The sequence below is a fragment of the Bubalus kerabau genome, chromosome 17 (assembly GCF_029407905.1).
Source record: "Bubalus kerabau isolate K-KA32 ecotype Philippines breed swamp buffalo chromosome 17, PCC_UOA_SB_1v2, whole genome shotgun sequence".
Taxonomy (NCBI): domain Eukaryota; kingdom Metazoa; phylum Chordata; class Mammalia; order Artiodactyla; family Bovidae; genus Bubalus; species Bubalus kerabau.
The window spans coordinates 65,532,435-65,551,585 of record NC_073640.1 but is presented as its reverse complement, the minus strand read 5'-3'; the positions used below and the strand labels follow the sequence as shown (position 1 = coordinate 65,551,585).

General features: G+C 43.3%; 1 protein-coding gene across 1 annotated transcript; it reads left to right on the top strand.

Moving 5' to 3' along the window:
• Positions 1 to 1,277: 1,277 nt before the first annotated feature.
• LOC129632113 (cationic amino acid transporter 3-like) lies at positions 1,278 to 6,000 on the top strand. The gene is made up of 11 exons (XM_055553537.1): positions 1,278 to 1,647; positions 2,240 to 2,398; positions 3,231 to 3,408; positions 3,635 to 3,747; positions 3,928 to 4,150; positions 4,321 to 4,460; positions 4,563 to 4,665; positions 4,854 to 5,041; positions 5,259 to 5,392; positions 5,659 to 5,767; positions 5,954 to 6,000. Exons 1-11 carry the CDS (start codon positions 1,278 to 1,280, stop codon positions 5,998 to 6,000), a joined length of 1,764 nt encoding a protein of 587 aa, XP_055409512.1.
• The last annotated feature ends 13,151 nt before the right edge of the window (positions 6,001 to 19,151 follow it).

Sequence of the window (19,151 nt, the reverse complement as noted above, 5' to 3'; positions counted from 1 at the left end):
AGCAAAGAGAAACTAAAGAGCCTCTTGATGAAGGTGAAAGAGGAGAATGAAAAATCTGCCTTAAAACTCAAACATTCATGGCACCTGATCCTATCACTTCATGGCAAATAGATGGGGAAACAGTGGAAACAGTGACAGACTTTATTTTGGGGGGCTCCAAAATCACTGCAGGTGGTTGATACAACCATGAAATTAAATGATGCTTGCTCCTTGGAAGAAAAACTGTGACAAACCTAGGCAGTGTATTAAAAAGCAGAGACATTACTTTGCCAACAAAGGTCTGTCTAGTCAAAGCTATGGTTTTTCCAGTAGTCATGTATGGATGTGAGAGTTGGACTATAAAGAAAGCTGAGCACCGAAGAACTGATGCTTTTGAACTATGGTGTTGAAGAAGACTCTTGAGAGTCCCTTGGACTGCAAGGAGATCAAACCAGTCCATCCTAAAGGAAATCAGTCCTAAATATTCATTGAAAGGACAGATGCTGAAGCTGAAACTCCAATACTTTGGCCACCTGATGCGAAGAACTGACTCATTGGAAAAGACCCTGATGCTGGGAAAGATTTAAGGCAGGAGGAGAAGGAGATGACAGAGGATGAGATGGTTAGATGGCATCACCGACTCAATGGACATGAGTTTGAGTAAGCTCCAGGAGTTGGTGGTGGACAGGGAAGCCCAGTGTGCTGCAGTCCCTGGGGTCACAAAGAATCGGACACAACCGAGCAACTGAATTGAACTGAACTGAACTGAAGGGAGAGACAAGGAGATTCTCCTGAGTCTGCTGGGTCTTAACGGCCTTCAACTCAAAACAGTCTACCCGCCAAAGAGGCACATTTGGGCAGAGATAATCCACTTTATCTCACTTCTCTTCAAGCAACCCTTCCAGTAATTTTGAATCATATTAAAAGATGTATTTATGTTTAAGAAACAAAAGCTCAGAGACAGAGAACTTGCCCAGTGCATCCTTTTACCACCTGCTCCACATCACTCCATTGCTCCATGGAATTGGACTCCCAGGGTCAAGGGCAGATGGAACCTTTTTTTTTTTAATTGAAGTAAAGCTGTTTACAGTGTTGTATTAATTTATACTGTACATCAAAGTGATTCAGTGATACATATATATACATTATTTTTCATATTCTTTTCCATTATGCTTTATCACAGGATATCAAAAAGAGTTTCCTGGGCTACACAGTAGGACCTTGTTTAGGATGGACATTCTTAATGACCTTGTGTCTTGCATTCTCAGCAGACTGTAGGCTCCTCAACTCCATTTAGGATGCTGCATCAGTATGTTCACCAACTTTGTCAGAAACTGGTCCGCAGGCGGCGGCTGGAGCCCAGAGAGGAGACTGAGAGTCCTGTGGCTCATTTGAACACCCTGCAGATGGTGATCTTGGGTGTGGCCAACACCCTGGGAGCTGGCATATACATCGTGGCTGGTATAGTGACCAAATACATAACTGGACCAGCGATTGCCATCTCCTTCTTGGTGGCCGCCCTGCCTTGTGTGATGTGTGCTCTCTGCTACACTGAGTTATGGGCCAGGGTACCATGCTCTGGTTCTGTGTATCTCTACAGCTATGTCACCATGGGACAACTGTGTGCATTTATCACTGGCTGGAACCTCATCCTGACCTTACTCATTGGTGAGGTGATGGGGCAGGGGGGTGGGGGGGTGGGGTGGGGGGGGATGGGGAGGAAGCCCTGGGACTTAAGATCAGGAAACTAGGAGAGAGGAGGATTGGGGTCTTCTCTCATTCATAAGCACTTTGTTATCTACCTAGTGGGTGAGGTGGATAATAGTGGCAGGAAAATTCCACTTCATTCTACTCAGCTCTATCCTGTTTTCCTTAAATGATATACCAAGAATTCAAAGGACAGGAAACTGTAGGGAGTGGGTTGCATGTCCCACAGGCTCATCCCTTCACCATATTGAAGTCTCTGCTCAGCTGTTGTCTTCGTGGGATTTTCCTTTACCACTAGATATAAAATTTCCACCCTCATCTCCCAGCCTCCCTGGTCCCACTGTCCTGTGTTCTTTTCTTGCATAACATTGATCTCCCAATTATATCAAATAGTGACCTATTTTGTGAGTTATCTGGGTTCTGCTTTTCCCACCCCAAGAAGAGAAGCTCTTTGAGATTAGGTACTTTGTCTTTCTTTTTTTTAATACATCCCACGACACATAGTCCAGAATCAATTTATGTTTGTTAGTGAATATTCCTTCTGCCTCTGCAGCCACTGCCAGTTTGTCCAAAGTGTGGAGCATTACCTTTGACAGCCTAATTGGAAACCACATCTCTCAGGCATTAGAGGAGACTTTCTCTCCATATATGCCCTCTTTCCTGGCCACTTTCCCAGACTTTGTCGCTCTGGCCCTGTTGCTGGTGATGATTGGTGAGAAGGGGACAGAGACAGTATGAGAAGAGTGGGGTGTGGAGCAGGAGCTGGGGAGGGAAAGGCTTGGGTGGCAGAATGAGGGGGGTTAGGACTAGAAACAAAGGTGCCAGGAGGGGAGGACATACACTGTTTTTTTTTATCCTTGGCACCATTGACAATTTGGGCTGGATCATTCTTGGTGTGGGGTGGCGGGGGGCGCTGTCCTGTGCATTGTACGGTTTTTAAGAAACCATTTTCAGGTGTGCAGTAGCATCCCTGGCCTTTACTCACTAGATACCAGTGATGCCCATCCCCCCAAAAAGCTGTGACAAGCAGAAAGTCTCCAGACAGAGCCAACTGCTTGGGGAACAAAATCACCCCTGCTCAGAATCTTTTGCTTAGACCAACAAGTTTCTTCCTCTGCATTGAGACCAAAAGTAATTTTTTTTTTCAATTTAAAAGAAATTCTCATAGCATAAAATTAAAAATTTTATTATTCTCTCCCAGCTTTATTCAGATCTATATGACATACAGCACTGTATAAGTTTAAGGTATACAACCTGATGATTTCATAGACATGTATTGTGAGATAAGAAATCAACCATCTGAAAGTGTACAATTCAGTGGCTCTTAGTACATTCACCATGTTGTGCAACCATCGCCTCCATCTACTTCCAAACATGTTCATCTCCTCAAAAGAAAGACTGCTTCCTGTACCCACTGAGCAGTCACTATCCGTCCACCACCTCGCCGCAGTCTGCCAATTATCCACTTCTAGCAACCATTGTCTACTATCTCTATATATAGATTTTTTTTTTTTTAGTGTTTCATATTCCTTTTTTTCCCATAGGAGTAACGCTTCTGGGACCTCATACATCACCCCTGATTATCAAAGTGTTCACAGGCATCAAATTTTTTGTTCCAATCTTCACGATCATCTCTGGCTTTATTAAGGGAGACCTGCACAACTGGAAGCTCACAGAACAGGACTATAGACTGAACACATCTGGATCCAGTGATATCTATAGGTTAGGAGGCTATGACCCTTGGCCAGAGTAATGCTTTTGAAGTGGGGGAGGGGGCAGTGCAGAGCTGGGAATATGATAGGGACTAGAGAGATCTGGGCTGGTGAAGCCACATGATCAGATGATGGGGGTGCTGGAGCCCAGGACTTGTGGTATGAAGGGAGGAATCCATTAGAGATGGCTGAGCACACCCCACCCATGTTCTTCCTCATTCCTTCTCTCACCATAGCTTAGGCCCTCTCGGTTCTGGAGGGTTTGTGCCCTTTGGCTTTGATGGGATTCTCCGAGGAGCAGCTTTATGTTTCTACCCATGTTTTGCTGTTGAAGCCGTGGTCGCTACAGGTAACATGGTCATTATGTGTCCCATCGGGGGCTTGGGCACAGTTTCAACTGCCCTTTGGCACAGGGGTTGGTAGATGGTTAGCCTGTTTTGGAAGATGCAAGAGGAAAGGGGATTTATTTTTTTTTTTTCCTTTCACACCAGTGTGTGTTCCTCACTCAAGACTTCTACCCACCCTGCAGGGAGAGAAGCCCGAAATCCTCAGCATTCCATCCCCTTGAGCATGATGATCTCCATTTCTGTCGGCTTTTTGACATATTTTGGAGTCTCAGCAGCACTCAGCCTCATGGTGCCCTACTACAAGATTCATCATTTCAATCCTTTACCGGAGGTCTTTCTCCAAATCGGGTGGGCTCCTGCCAGCTACATCATGGCTGTTCTTTTCCTGTGTTCTTTTTTATACAGGTCAGTGTCATGGTTTTCTCCCTGTCTATTGTCTGGTTTTCAGGTATTCCAGCCCTTGAGATTGACAGACAAGAGAGCAAGACACCTTACCCCATGTAGACAAGAGAGGAGATGCCCTAGTCTATCCTTCTTCTCCACGTCCCCACACGTGTTTCTATTTTCTTTTTCAGCCTTCTGTTTAGCTTATTTTTCATATCTCAGTTCACCTGCGCAATGGCTAAGGATGGGCTCCTTTTCCGGGGCCTTGCCCAGATTCATACCCGCACAGGCACCCCCGTCAGGGCCATCATGTCTTCTGGAAGTTTTGCAGGTGAATAAACAAAACCCACTCTTTCTCCAGTCAATTTCCTTAACTTGATTTTTCTGGTGGTTTCTCATCCCTTTCTCTACCTTGCTCCTGCCCTCATTCTAGCCATCATGGTGTTACTCTTGGACCTTGGTGATATTATGGAACTCATGTTACCTGGGATCATGCTTGCTTACACCCTTTCAACTTTTTCTGTGCTTGTCCTCAGGTGAGAGTCCCCTCTACCTTGGCTGGGGGTGTTGGACCCCTGGGGGTGGATAGAGAGGTAATCCTCTTCTGGTTTCATGCTGCCTTCTATATGTCCTATTCTTCGTAAGGCAGGAAAGAGACAAATAGACTGTCTGATGTTGGATTAGTAGGGACTGCTGTTATTATTGCCTTAATACCTCTATCCAGGTACCAGCCAGACCTGAATGAGAATGCAGAGGACGAAATTGAGATGGAGCCTAACGCTGAAGAACATCCTCTGAACTCTGTACCTGAAGCAGGAACCTCAAACATCCTAAAGACTCTGTGGTTCCCTACCAGCACCACCCCCACCCAGAAATCTGGCCAGATTGTCTGTGGATGTGCCTTACTGCTCAGTGAGCAGTGGGATTTCTCTTTGGTTGCATTCTAAAACTGACAGGATAGGGTGGAATTCTGTGTCTTTGTCAGCTGAGGAGGAATCTTGGAAATGTGATAGCCATTCCTGATGTGGGCAGCCTGGGGAGGGGTGTGGCCCAAGGTCCTGACATCTTTGTCTTCTGGGTCCAGCCTGTTCTCCTCCATCTTGACCCTTGCAGTTCCCCTGCTGACCAGCCCACTGGCCCAGCCAGGTGTTCTCTGGAGACCCCGTGCTCACAACAGTGGCTGTGCTGCTGCTGCTGCTCATCATTGGGGTCACGGTCATCATCTGGAGGCAGCCCCAAAACCCCTCTTTTCTTCACTTCAAGGTAGGTGATCTTACGTACTGAAAATATCCACCTGAGTGAATAAAGTCTGCATGCTTTGAGGTCTAAAAGTCCTTCACTGGACAAGGAATTGAAGGGAGTTGCTACAACCAGTGGACTTGTCCCTGATCCACACTCAGTGTTTAAAAATCCAGTCTCAGTAGGGACTTAACACACAGGCTGAGGACTAGTGTTCTTGCCTACATGGGGTAGGGTCTCCCTTTCAGACGTCTGGGCTGTGTTCAGGGATGAACTGACTCTGCCCACAGGCCCCTGCTCTGCCTGTCCTCCCACTGGTCAGCATCTTTGCGAATGTTTACTTGATGATGCAGATAACCCCTGCAACATGGGCCCAATGTGGAGTCTGGAATGCCATTGGTAAGTTGCCTTCTGGGCTAAAGAGGCCTCTTGGGTGACTGAACCACTTCCTTTTACTTCATCCCCAAACTGTGTCAGATGCCATAATAGGAGGCCCTTTATGACTTAGTGACTAAACAACAACTGGACATTTGTAAGTGAGAAGAGCACCTACTTTCCCTTCTCGCTGTCTCATTTCCCTACTAGGATCTGTTATATACTTTGGATATGGGATCCGACACAGCCTGGAGTAAAACAATGAGCAATAACCACCAGCCTCCACCTCCCAAACTCTTCACAAAAACATCCCTGGTCCTGAGTCATCTTAACCACAGGAAACAGCTGCTGTATGGAATCCCTCCATGCACTTGAGGGTCTGCTGGTTCATGGGACACTGTGAGCCTCAATAGAGTATGAACACAGCATGCACTTATAGCTGTGTATTCACTGACAGAAGATAAAATGACTTTAAAGTTGTATAAATTAAAAATATACACACAGAAAAGTCCATGTTTCATAAGCATACAACAAGATAAAAGTTCACAAAACAATGTACAAGAATGTAAGCAGGAACTGGAGGAAGAAATAAAATATCAATTAGCACATAAAAATCCCCTCCTTGTGCCTATTTCCAGCAAGAGGAAAGAAACTCACATAGGAAAGAAACTCAATCAGTGTATTGTGTCATGAGTTGCACTTTATGGAGGAGGGAATGGCAACTCACTGCAGTATTCTTGCCTGGGAAATCACATGGACAGAGGAGCCTGGTGGGCTACAGTCCATGGGGTCACAGAAGAGTCAAACACGACTTAGTGAGTAAACAACAATGAGTCCACAATAGCGAAAGGCAAAACCTTGGGGCTTCCCTTGGGGGCTCAGTGGTAAAGAGTCCACCTGCCAATTCAGGAGACATGGGTCCAATCCCTGATCCAGGAAGAGCCCACATGCCATGGAGCAACTAAGCTGGTGCACCAACTACTGAGCCTGTGCTCTAGAGCCTGGGAACCGCAAGGAAAGGCACTGCAATGAGAAGCCTACACACTGCAGCTAAAGAGTAACTCCTGCTCACCACAACTAGAGAAAAGCCTGCACAGCAAAGAAGACCTGCCACAGCCAAATAGAAATAAATGAAAAAAAAAATTTTTTTAAAGAATTGCACTTTAAATATGAGGATGCAAATGTGTCAGAAATAAAAGGAAAGGAGTGTATACATTGTGCCAACAGCAATATGAGAAAGCTAGGTTAGCTATTTACTATAAAAATGGACTTTGATGAAATGAGAATAATAATAAAGTGGATCACTTCGTAATGCGAAAGAGAAATGATCATTTGTATCTTTTCCCCTAGCTTTATTAAGGTGTAGTGTAACATGGTATAAATGGTCTTTTTTCTTTTCTTTTCTGTAGGAGACTCTTAGAGTTATGCAATAGAGTTGATGAGGAAAAGTTCTTAAAAAAAAAAAAACAAACCCTGCATTTCCAGTGGTGGAAGAAGTGGGTGGGAAGTAATGGCTAGTTGATAAATAGTTGGTTGGGATTAAAAGGTAGCAATTGAGACTGAAAAGACAAAAGTCTTCCCTGGCGGTCCAGTGGTTAAGAATCTGCCTTCCAAAGCAAGGGATACAGGTTTGATCCCTGGTTGGGGAACTAAGATCCTACAAGCCATGCAGTATGCCCCCGCCCCCCCCCCCCCAAAAGTACATACCTTAATTTTAAAATACTTTATTGCTAAGAAATTCTAACCATTATCTGACAACTCAGGGTTGCCATGAACCTTCAATTTGCAAAAAAATGCAGTATCTGTGAAGCATAGTAAAATTATATATGCCTGCACCTGTGTATGTATACATATTAAAATAAGTATAATTAATATGCATAAGATATGTGTATATAATATATGTATTAAAATATATGTGTTCATTCTTTACCTAAATTCAGTGTATCTGGCTGTCTTGTAATATTATTTGCTAAATCTCTCACCCCTCGGTCTCTGTGTATGTTCTCTGCATTCTAATATCCTCTTGGTATAAGAACATTAGTTTTATTTCTTTAGGGCTCACTCTTATGACCTCATTTAACTTTAATTACCTCGTTTTAAGATAATTTTCTTCATTTGAAGTGTGAAGTGTTAGTCGCTCAGTCATGTCCGACTCTTTGCAACTCCGTAGACTGTACCCTGCCAAGCTCCTCTGTCCATGGGATTCTCTAGGGAAGAATACTGAAATGGGTTGCTATTCTCTTCTCCAAGGGATCTTCCCAACCCAGGAATCGAACCCAGGTATCTCTCATTGCAAGCAGGTTATTTGTCTGCTGAGCCACCAGGGAAACCCTTTCTTCATTTAAGTCTCACATTTATTTATTGGCTGCGTCGGGTCTTAGTTGCTGTGCTTGGGCTCAGTAGTTGCCATTTGGACTTAGTCTGAACAAAAGATCGAACTCACATCCTCTGCATTGGAAGGTGGATACTTAACCACTGGACCACCAGGGAAGTCCCTTCATTCCTTCGTTAAGTCCCTACCACCACATACAGTCACAATCCGAGGTTGTAGGGGTTAAGACTTCAACCTATGAATTCAAAAGTGGGGAGAACTTCAGACCATAACACTTGACCCCCGCTTTTGCTTCCCAGTAGCTAAAGTATGGTCTGGAACACAGTAAGTGCTCAGTTACATTTGAGGAGCCATATAATGAAAGAATCGCACCTACACATAATATTTTACATGACCCAAGATGAGGAAACTTTCATTTACCAGAAATTATCAAAGGGAGACCACAGTATTTGATTTGCAGAGGAAACATTTTGTTAAACCACTTGCAATACAAAATGAGTCTTTAAAGCCATGTCTCATTTATCAATGGTGAGGCCTAGATCGTGTTGCAGGAGAAAAGAAATGCAGAGGGAAATTGGGGCAAGGAGAGAGAAGAGGGAGTGAAGAGAAGGTGATGAAGGGACTCTGTGAGATGAAACTTATTCCCTGATCTGGCCTTACTTTCATATGAAAATTATGAAGTGATGGATGAGGTCATATCTTTTTGCCTTTTCATACTCTTCATGGGGATCTCAAGGCAAAAGTACTGGAGTAGTTTGCCATTCCTTGTCCAGTGGACCACATTTTGTCAGAACTCTCCACCATGACCCATCCATCCTGGTTGGTCCTACATGGCATGGTTCATAGTTTCATTGAGTTAGACAAGGCTGTGGTCCATGTGATCAATTTGATTAGTTTCTGTGATTGTGGTTTTCATTCTGTCTGCCCTCTGATGGATAAGGATAAGAAGCTTATGGAAGCTTCCTGATGAAAGAGATTGACTATGGGGGAAACTAGGCCTTGTTCTGAGGGGGGCCATGCTCAGTAAATCTTTAATCCAATTTTCTGTTTATGGGCGGGTATGTGTTCCCTTCCCTGTTGTTTGGCCTGAGACTATGGCCTGGGTAATGAAGATAATGGTGACCTCCTTCAAAAGGTCTTGTGCACAAACTGTGGTATTCAGTGCCCGTGATCCTGCAATGGGCCACTGTCGACCCATGCCTCCACATGAGACTCCTGGACTTTCACAGGCAAGTCTGGGTCAGTCTCTTGTGGGGTCTATAGTTCAGTCCAATTCAGTCACTCAGTCATGTCCGACACTTTGTGACCCCATGGACTGCAGCATGCCAGGCCTCCCTGTCCATCACCAACTCCTGGATTATACTCAAACTCATGTCCATTGAGTCGGTGATGCCATCCAACCATCTCATCCTCTGTTGTCCCCTTCTCCTCCTCCCTTCAATCATTCCCAGCATCAGGGTCTTTTCCAACGAGTGAGCTCTTCGCATGAGGTGGCTAAAGTATTGGAGTTTCAGCTTCAACATCTGTCCTTCCAATGAATATTCAGGACTGATTTCCTTTATGATGAACTGGTTTGATCTCCTTGCAGTCCAAGGGACTCTCAAGAGTCTTCTCCAACACCACAGTTCAAAACCGTCAATTCTTTGGCACTCAGCTTTCTTTATAGCCCAAATCTCACATCCATACCAGACTGCTGGAAAAGCCACAGCTTTGACTAGACAGACCTTTGCTTGCAAAGTAATGTCTCTGATTTTTAATATGCTGTCTAGGTTGGTCATGACTTTTCTTCCAAGGAGCAAGCATCTTTTAATTTCATGGCTGCAGTCAACATCTGCAGTGATTTTGGAGCCCCCAAAAATAAAGTCAACCACTCTTTCCACTGTTTCCCCATCTATTTGCCATGAAGTGATGAGACCAGATGCCATGATCTTAGTTTTCTGAATACTGAGTTTTAAGCCAACTTTCTCACTCTCCTCTTTCACTTTCATCAAGAGGTTCTTTAGGTTCCTCTTCACTTTCTGCCATAAGGGTGGTACCATCTGCATATCTGAGGTTATTAATATTTCTTCCCTCTTGGCTCAGCTGGTAAAGAATCTGCCTGCAGTGTGGGAAACCTGGGTTTGATCCCTGGGTTGAGAAGATTCCCTGGAGAAGGGAAAGGCTACCCGTTCAAGTATTCTGACCTGGAGAATGCCATGGACTATACAGTCCATGGGGTTGCAAAGAGTCGGACATGACTGAGGGGTCTATAGGTGCCACCCAAATGCACAGCCTCCAGTATTAAATGTGGGGTTTTCAGACAAAGATGCTTCAAAAAAAGAAAACTACAGACCAATATCACTGATGAACATAGATGCAAAAATCCTTAACAAAATTCAGCAAACAGAATCCAACAACATATTAAAAAGATCATACATCATGACCAAGTGGGCTTTATCCCAGGGATGCAAGAATTCTTCAATATTCACAAATTAATTAATGTGATACAGCACATTAACAAATTGAAAGATAAAAACCATATGATTCTCTCAATCAGATCAGATCAGATCAGATCAGTCGCTCAGTCATGTCCGACTATTTGTGACCCCATCAATTGCAGCATGTCAGGCCTCCCTGTCCTTCACCAACTCACAGAGTTCACCCAGACCCACGTCCATTGAGTCAGTGATGCCATCCAGCCATCTCATCCTCTGTCGTCCCCTTCTCCTCCTGCCCCCAATCCCTCCCAGCATCAGAGTCTTTTCCAATGAGTCAGCTCTTCGCATGAGGTGGCCAAAGTACTGGAGTTTCAGCTTTAGCATCATTTCTTCCAAAGAAATCCCAGGGCTGTTCTCCTTCAGAATGGACTGGTTGGATCTCCTTGCAGTCCAAGGGACTCTCAAGAGTCTTCTTCAACACCACAGTTCAAAAGCATCAATTCTTCGGCGCTCAGCCTTCTTCACAGTCCAACTCTCACATCCATACATGACTGCAGGAAAAACCATAGCCTTGACTAGACGGACCTTTGTTGGCAAAGTAATGTCTCTGTTTTTGAATATGCTATCTAGGTTGGTCATAACTTTCCTTCCAAGGAGTAAGCATCTTTTAATTTCATGGCTGCAGTCACCATCTACAGTGATTTTGGAGCCCAGAAAAATAAAGTCTGACACTCTTTCCACTGTTTCCCCATCTATTTCCCATGAAATGGTGGAACCGGATGCCATGATCTTTGTTTTCTGAATGTTCAGCTTTAAGCCAACTTTTTCACTCTCCACATTCACCTTCATCAAGAGGCTTTTGAGTTCCTCTTCACTTTCTGCCATAAGGGTGGTGTCATCTGCATATCTGAGGTTATTGATATTTCTCCTGGCAATCTTGATTCCAAATCCTGAAAGATGATGCTGTGAAAGTGCTGCAGTCAATATGCCAGCACATTTGGAAAACTCAGCAGTGGCCACAGGACTGGAAAACGTCAGTTTTCATTCCAATCCCAAAGAAAGGCAATGACAAAATGTGCTTCTTCCAGTCCAGCATTTCTCATGATGTACTCTGCATATAAGTTAAATAAACAGGGTGACAATATACAGCCTTGATGAACTCCTTTTCCTATTTGGAACCAGTCTATTGTTCCATGTCCAGTTCTAACTGTTGCTTCCTGACCTGCATACAAATTTCTCAAGAGGCAGATCAGGTGGTCTGGTATTCCCATCTCTTTCAGAATTTTCCACAGTTTATTGTGATCCACATACTCAAAGGCTTTGGCATAGTCAATAAAGCAGAAATAGATATTTTTTCTGGAACTCTCTTGCTTTTTCCATGATCCAGCGGATGTTGGCAATTTGATCTCTGGTTCCTCTGCCTTTTCTAAAACCAGCTTGAACATCAGGAAGTTCATGGTTCACATATTGCTGAAGCCTGGCTTCAAGAATTTTAAGCATTACTTTACTGGTGTGTGAGATGAGTGCAATTGTGCGGTAGTTTGAGCATTCTTTGGCATTGCCTTTCTTTGGGATTGGAATGAAAACTGACCTTTTCCAGTCCTGTGGCCACTGCTGAGTTTTCAAAATGTGCTGGCATATTGAGTGCAGCACTTTCACAGAATCATTTTTCAGGATTTGGAATAGCTCCACTGGAATTCCATCACCTCCACTAGCTTTGTTCGTAGTGATGCTTTCTAAGGCCCACTTGACTTCACATTCCAGGATGTCTGGCTTTAGGTCAGTGATCACACCATTGTGATTATCTGGGTTGTGAAGATCTTTTTTGTACGGTTTTTCTGTGTATTCTTGCCACCTCTTCTTAATGTCTTCTGCTTCTGTTAGGTCCATACCATTTCTGTCCTTTATGCAGAGAAAGCCTTTGACAAAATTCAACATCCAATTATGATAAAAACCCTCCAGAAAGCAGGCATAGAAGGAACATACCTCAACATAATAAAAGCCATATATGATAAACCCACAGCAAACATTATCCTCAATGGAGAAAAATTGAAAGCATTTCCCCTAAAGTCAGGAACAAGACAAGGGTGCCCACTCTCACCACTACTCTTCAACATAGTTTTGGAAGTTGTAGCCACAGCACTTAGAGAAGAAAAAGAAATAAAAGGAATCCAGATTGGAAAAGAAGTAAAACTCTCACTGTTTGCAGATGACGTAATCCTGTACATAGAAAACCCTAAAGACTCCAACAGAAAATTACTAGAGCTAAACAATGAATATAGTAAAGTTGGAGGATATAAAATTAACACACAGAAATCCCTTGCATTCCTGTTGAGGTCCTTTAATGGACCAGAACCTGGTGGTCCGGAGTCGACAATAAGAAAGTAAAAAAAGAGAGAGAAAGAGGCTGATATTTCCTTGGTTTATGCAGAAAATCAATAAAGCCCTTTGACACAGGGCTTGTGTCGCTCACGAAGGCACCTGGTGCCCTATTTAGGGGGTGAAGCCTGGGCAGGAGAATGAGCATGACAGGTCTCTGCACTCCAAAAGAATTAGTCAGAGAGAGAGAGAGAGAGAGAGAGACAGGGACCAAAGCTCTGATGGAGCAAAGGTGTTTTAATCAACATGGTGTTGGCATATATACTGTAGCTATTCTCAGCAAAGATAAAGATTAAAATTCCAGACTTACAAAACATAGGCCATCCATATTAAAAAGAGAGAGAGAGTTGTAAACAATCACTTTTACCATATGGTTCATAAGAAGGAAGAGGGTACTTATCACCATATTAAAAAACTAACTAAGGAAATGCCTGGATTGCTCAGCCCAGGAGAGGCTTGCCTCTCCTCTTAATTCCTGAATATTCGGGAATTAATAAGGAACAGAGGATTCCTGAAAGATCCAAAACAGCACACAGGAAGCCTCCTGTTAAATGCTTCCTGACACATTCCTATACACTAACAATGAGAAAACAGAAAGAGAAATTAAGGAAGCAATTCTATTCACCATTGCAATGAAAAGAATAAAATACTTAGGAATAAATCTACATAAAGAAACAAAAGACCTATATTTAGAAAACTATAAAACACTGATGAAAGAAATCAAAGATGACACAAATAGGTGGAGAAATATACCATGTTCATGGATCGGAAGAATCAATATAGTGAAAATGAGTATACTACCCAAAGCAATCTATAGATTCAATGCAATCCCTATCAAGCTTACAATGGTATTTTTCAGAGAACTAGGACAAATAATTTCACAATTTGTATGGAAATACACAAAACCTCAAATAGCCAAAGCAATCTTGAGAAAGAAGAATGGAACTGGAGGAATCAACCTGCCTGAATTCAGGCTCTACTACAAAGCTACAGTCATCAAGACAGTATGGTACTGGCACAAAGACAGAAATATAGATCAATGGAACAAAATAGAAAGCCCAGAGATAAATCCATGCACCTATAGACACCTTATCTTCAACAAAGGAGGCAAGAATATACAACGGAGAAAAGACAATCTCTTTAACAAGTGGTGCTGGGAAAACTGGTCAACCAGTTGTAAAAGAATGAAACTAGAACACTTTCTACACCAAACACAAAAATAAACTCTAAATGGATTAAAGATCTAAACATAAGACCAGAAATTATAAAACTCCTAGAGGAAAACATAGGCAAAACACTCTCTGACATAAATCACAGCAGAATCCTCTATGGCCCACTTCCCAGAGTAATGGAAATAAAAGCAAAAATAAACAAATGGGACCTAATTAAACTTAAAAGCTTTTGCACAATGAGGGAAACTATAAGCAAGGTGAAAAGACAGCCTTCAGAATGGGAGAAAAGAATAGCAAGCAAAGCAACTGACAAAGAATTAATCTAAAAAATATACAAGCAACTCCTGCAGCTCAATTCCAGAAAATTAAACAACCCAATCAAAAAATGGGCCAAAGAACTAAACAGACATTTCTCCAAAGAAGACATACAGATGGCTAACAAATACATGCAAAGATGTTCAACACCACTCATTATCAGAGAAATGCAAATCAAAACCACAATGAGGTACCATCTCATGCCGGTCAGAATGGTTGCTATCAAAAAGTCTACAAACAATAAATGGTGGAGAGCGTGAGGAGAAAAGGGAACCCTCTTACACTGTTGGTGGGAATGCAAACTAGTACAGCCACTATAGAGAACAGTGTGGAGATTCCTTTAAAAATTGGAAATAGAACTGCCATGCTGCTGCTGCTGCTGCTAAGTCACTTCAGTCGTGTCCGACTCTGAGCGACTCCATAGACGGCAGCCCACCAGGATCCCCCGTCCCTGGGATTCTCCAGGCAAGAATACTGGAGTGGGTTGCCATTTCCTTTTCCAATACATGAAAGTGAAAAGTGAAAGTGAAATCACTCAGTCGTGTCCAACTCTTCACGACCCCATGGATGACAGCCTACCAGACTCCTCTGTCCACGTCCATGGGATTTTCCAGGCAAGATTACAGGACTGGGTTGCCACTGCCTTCTCTGAAAATTGCCATATGACCCAGCAATCCCACTGCTGGGCATACACACCGAGGAAACCAGAATTGAAAGAGACATGTGTACCCCAATGTTCATCGCAGCACTGTTTACAATAGCCAGGACATGGAAGCAACCTAGATGTCCATCAGCAGATGAATGCATTAGAAAGCTGTGGTACATATACACAATGGAATATTATTCAGCCATTAAAAAGAATGCATTTGAATCAGTTCTAATGGGGTGGATGAATCTGGAGCCTATTATACAGAGTGAAGTAAGTCAGAAAGGAAAACACCAATGCAGTATACTAACACATATATATGGAATCTAGAAAGATGGTAATAATGACCCTATATGTGAGACAGCAAAAGAGACACAGATGTAAAAGAACTGTCTTTCAGACTGTGGGAGAAGGCGAGGGTGGGATGATTTGAGAGAACAGCATTGAAACATGTATATTATCATATTGAAACAGATCACCAGTCAAGGTTTGATGCATGAGACAGGGTGCTCAGGGCTGGTGCACTGGGATGACCCTGAGGGATGGGATGTGGAGGGAGGTGGGAGGGGGGTTCAGGATGGGGAACACGTGTATATCCATAGCTGATTCATGTCAATGTATGGCAAAACCACTACAATATTATAATTAGCCTCCAATTAAAATAAATAAATTTAAAATAAATAAATACATAAATACGGGGTTTTAATCTGCTGCACCTGTCACTTCCAGAGTGGTCCCCCCCTTCTTTGTTTATTTTGGCTTCCTCTGTTTGCAAGTCTCTTCAGTGTCTAATTTCTGCCCTCACACAAGGGGATGAAGGTGACTACTTAATTAGGCTCACTTGTTCAGTTGTGTTGTGGGGAGGGAGGGACACTGCAAGCAAATACCACAGGCATTGTACAGGAGGCAGTGATCAAGACCATCCCCAATAAAAAGAAAAGCAAAAAGGCAAAATGGTTGTCTGAGGAGGTTTTACAAATAGCTGAGAAAAGAAGGGAAGGGAAAGGCAAAGGAGGAAAGGAAAGATATAAACATCTGAATGCAGAGCTCCAAAGAATAGCAAGGAATCTTAAGAAAGCCTTCCTCAGTGATCAGTGTAAAGAAATAGAGGAAAACAATACAATGGGAAAGACTAGTGATCTCTTCAAGAAAATTAGAGATACCAAGGGAACATTTCATGCAAAGATGGGCACAATAAAGGACAGAAATGGTATGGACCTAACAGAAGCAGAAGATATTAAGAAGAGGTGACAAGAATACACAGAAGAACTATACAAAAGAGATCTTAATGACCCATATAACTATGATGCTGTGATCACTCACCTACAGCCAGACATCCTGGAGTGTGAAGTCAAGTGGGCCTTAGGAAGCATCACTTGCAAACAAAGCTAGTGGAGGTGATGGAATTCCAGTGGAGCTATTTCAAATCCTAAAAGATGATGCTGTGAAAGTGCTGCACTCAATATGCTAGCAAATTTGGAAAACTCAGCAGTGGCCACAGGACTGGAAAAGGTCAGTTTTCATTCCAACCCCAAAGAAAGACAATGCCAAAGAATGTTCAAACTACTGCACAACTGCACTCATCCCACATGCTACAAAGTAATGCTCAAAATTCTCCATGCCAGGCTTCAATAATATGTGAACTGTGAAATTCCAGATATTCAAGCTGGATTTAGAAAAGGCAGAGAAACCAGAGATCAAATTGCCAACATCTGTCAGATGATCAAAAAAAAGCCAGAGAGTTCCAGAAAAACATCTATTTCTGCTTTATGGACCATGCCAAAGACTTTGACTGTAAATCACAACAAATTGGAAAATTCTTAAAGAGATGGAAATACCAGACCACTTGACCTGCCTCCTGAAAAATCTGTATGCACGTCAAGAAGCAACAGTTAGAACCAGACATGGAACAACAGACTGGTCCCAAATTGGGAAAGGAGTGTGTCAAGGCTGTATATTGTCACCCTGCTTATTTAACTTATATGCAGAGTACATCACGTGAAATGGGCAGGGTGAAGCAGAAGCTGAAATCAAGATTGCCAGGAGAAATATCAATAACCTCAGATATGCTGATGATACCACCCATATGGCAGAAAGTGAAGAGGAACTAAAGAGTCTCTTGATGAAAGTGAAAGAAGAGAGTGAAAAAGTTGTCTTGAAACTCAGCATTCAGAAAACTAAGGTCATGGCATCTGGTCTCATCAGTTCAGTTCAGTCGCTTGCTCAGTCTTGTCCAACTCTTTGTGATCCCATGAATTGCAGCACGCCAGGCCTCCCTGTCCATCACCAACTCCCAGAGTTCACTCAGACTCACATCCATCGAGTTGATGATGCCATCCAGCCATCTCATCCTCTGTCGTCCCCTTCTCCTCCTGCCCCCAATCCCTCCCAGCATCAGAGTCTTTGCCAATGAGTCAACTCTTCGCATGAGGTGGCCAAAGTACTGGAGTTTCAGCTTTACCATCATTCCTTCCAAAGAAATCCCAAGGCTGATCTCCTTCAGAATGGACTGGTTGGATCTCCTTGCAGTCCAAGGGACTCTCAAGAGTCTTCTCCAACACCACAGTTCAAAAGCATCAATTCTTCGGCGCTCAGCTTTCTTCACAGTCCAACTCTCACATCCATACATGACCACTGGAAAAACCATAGCCTTGACTAAACGGGCCTTTGTTGGCAAAGTAATGTCTCTGCTTTTGAATATGCTATCTAGATTGGTCATAACTTTCCTTCTGGTCTCATCACTTCATGGCAAATAGATGGTGAAACAATGGAAATAGTGACAGACTTTATTTTCTTGAATTCCAAAATCATGGCAGATGGTGACTGTAGCCATGAAATTAAAAGATGCTTACTCCTTGGAAGGAAAGTTATGACCAACCTAGACAGCATATTAAAAAGCAGAGACATTTCTTTGCCAACAAAGGTCCATCTAGTCAAGGCTATGGTTTTTCCAGTGGTCTGGTATAGATGTGAGAGTTGGACTGTGAAGAAAGCTGAGTGCCAAAGAATTGATGCCTTTGAACTGTGGTGCCGGAGAAGACTCTTGAGAGTCCCTTGGACTGCAAGGAGATCCAACCAGTCCATCCTAAAGGAGACCAGTCCTGGGTGTTCATTAGAAGGACTGACGCTGAGGGTGAAACTCCAGTACTTTGGCCACCTCATGCAAAGAGTTGACTCATTGGAAAAGACTCTGATGCTGGGAGGGATTGGGGGCAGGAGGAGAAAGGGATGACAGAGAATGAGATGGCTGGATGGCATCACTGACTCGATGGACGTGAGTCTGAGTGAACTCCAGGAGTTGGTGATGGACAGGGAGGCCTGGCGTGCTGCGATTCATGGGGTCGCAAAGAGTCGGACACGACTGGGCGACTGAACTGAACTGAAAACAACCAAGATGATGCTATTCAGACCAGTGATCACCTATTTAAAGATGACTGTTAGAGATGATTGTGCTCTTTCTGCATGGAACCCCCCACAACTCTGTCTGTAAATGCCCTCAACACTGCTTGTCAGGGCAGACGCAGAGTTGGCCTTTGGACAGATATATGCCACCCTCCCCCTGTCCCCAGTTGCTGGCTTTTGAAATAAAACCAACTTTCCTTTCCACCAACCTGGTTTGTTTATTAGCTTTTGACTGGCAAGCTGCCGAATCACCCCACATGTACATTTCAATAACACTATCTTACATAGGTTATGTAAGGACTCATCCTTTGTCTTATTTCTCCACTTCTTTGCCAAGCCTTTAGAGGGTTAGAGGGAAGGTTAGGTGACTTTTCTAGGCACATGTGGCCAGTAAAGTAGGAGGCTTGTGGTGGGAGAAGAGGAATGTATAAAGCCTGGAGGGTGTCCACGTTGCACTGCAGTCCCTGGAAAGACAGCAGATCCTCAATCATCTCCCAAAACCCCTTCCTCACCTTGTTGCCCTGATCACAACCATTCACTGACTCCCTGCCCTATGAGAACCACCCATCTTTATGAATTTTGGTGGAATAACACGTTCATGATCACTCCATCTCCTGCTTCTGCAAACTATTTTATCCCCCTAATCAATCTACAGCAAGAATAAATCATTTTAAAAACCCTTCACAGCTTTCCATGAGATGCCCACCTCATCCATCAGTTCAGTTCAGTTTAGTCACTCAGTCGT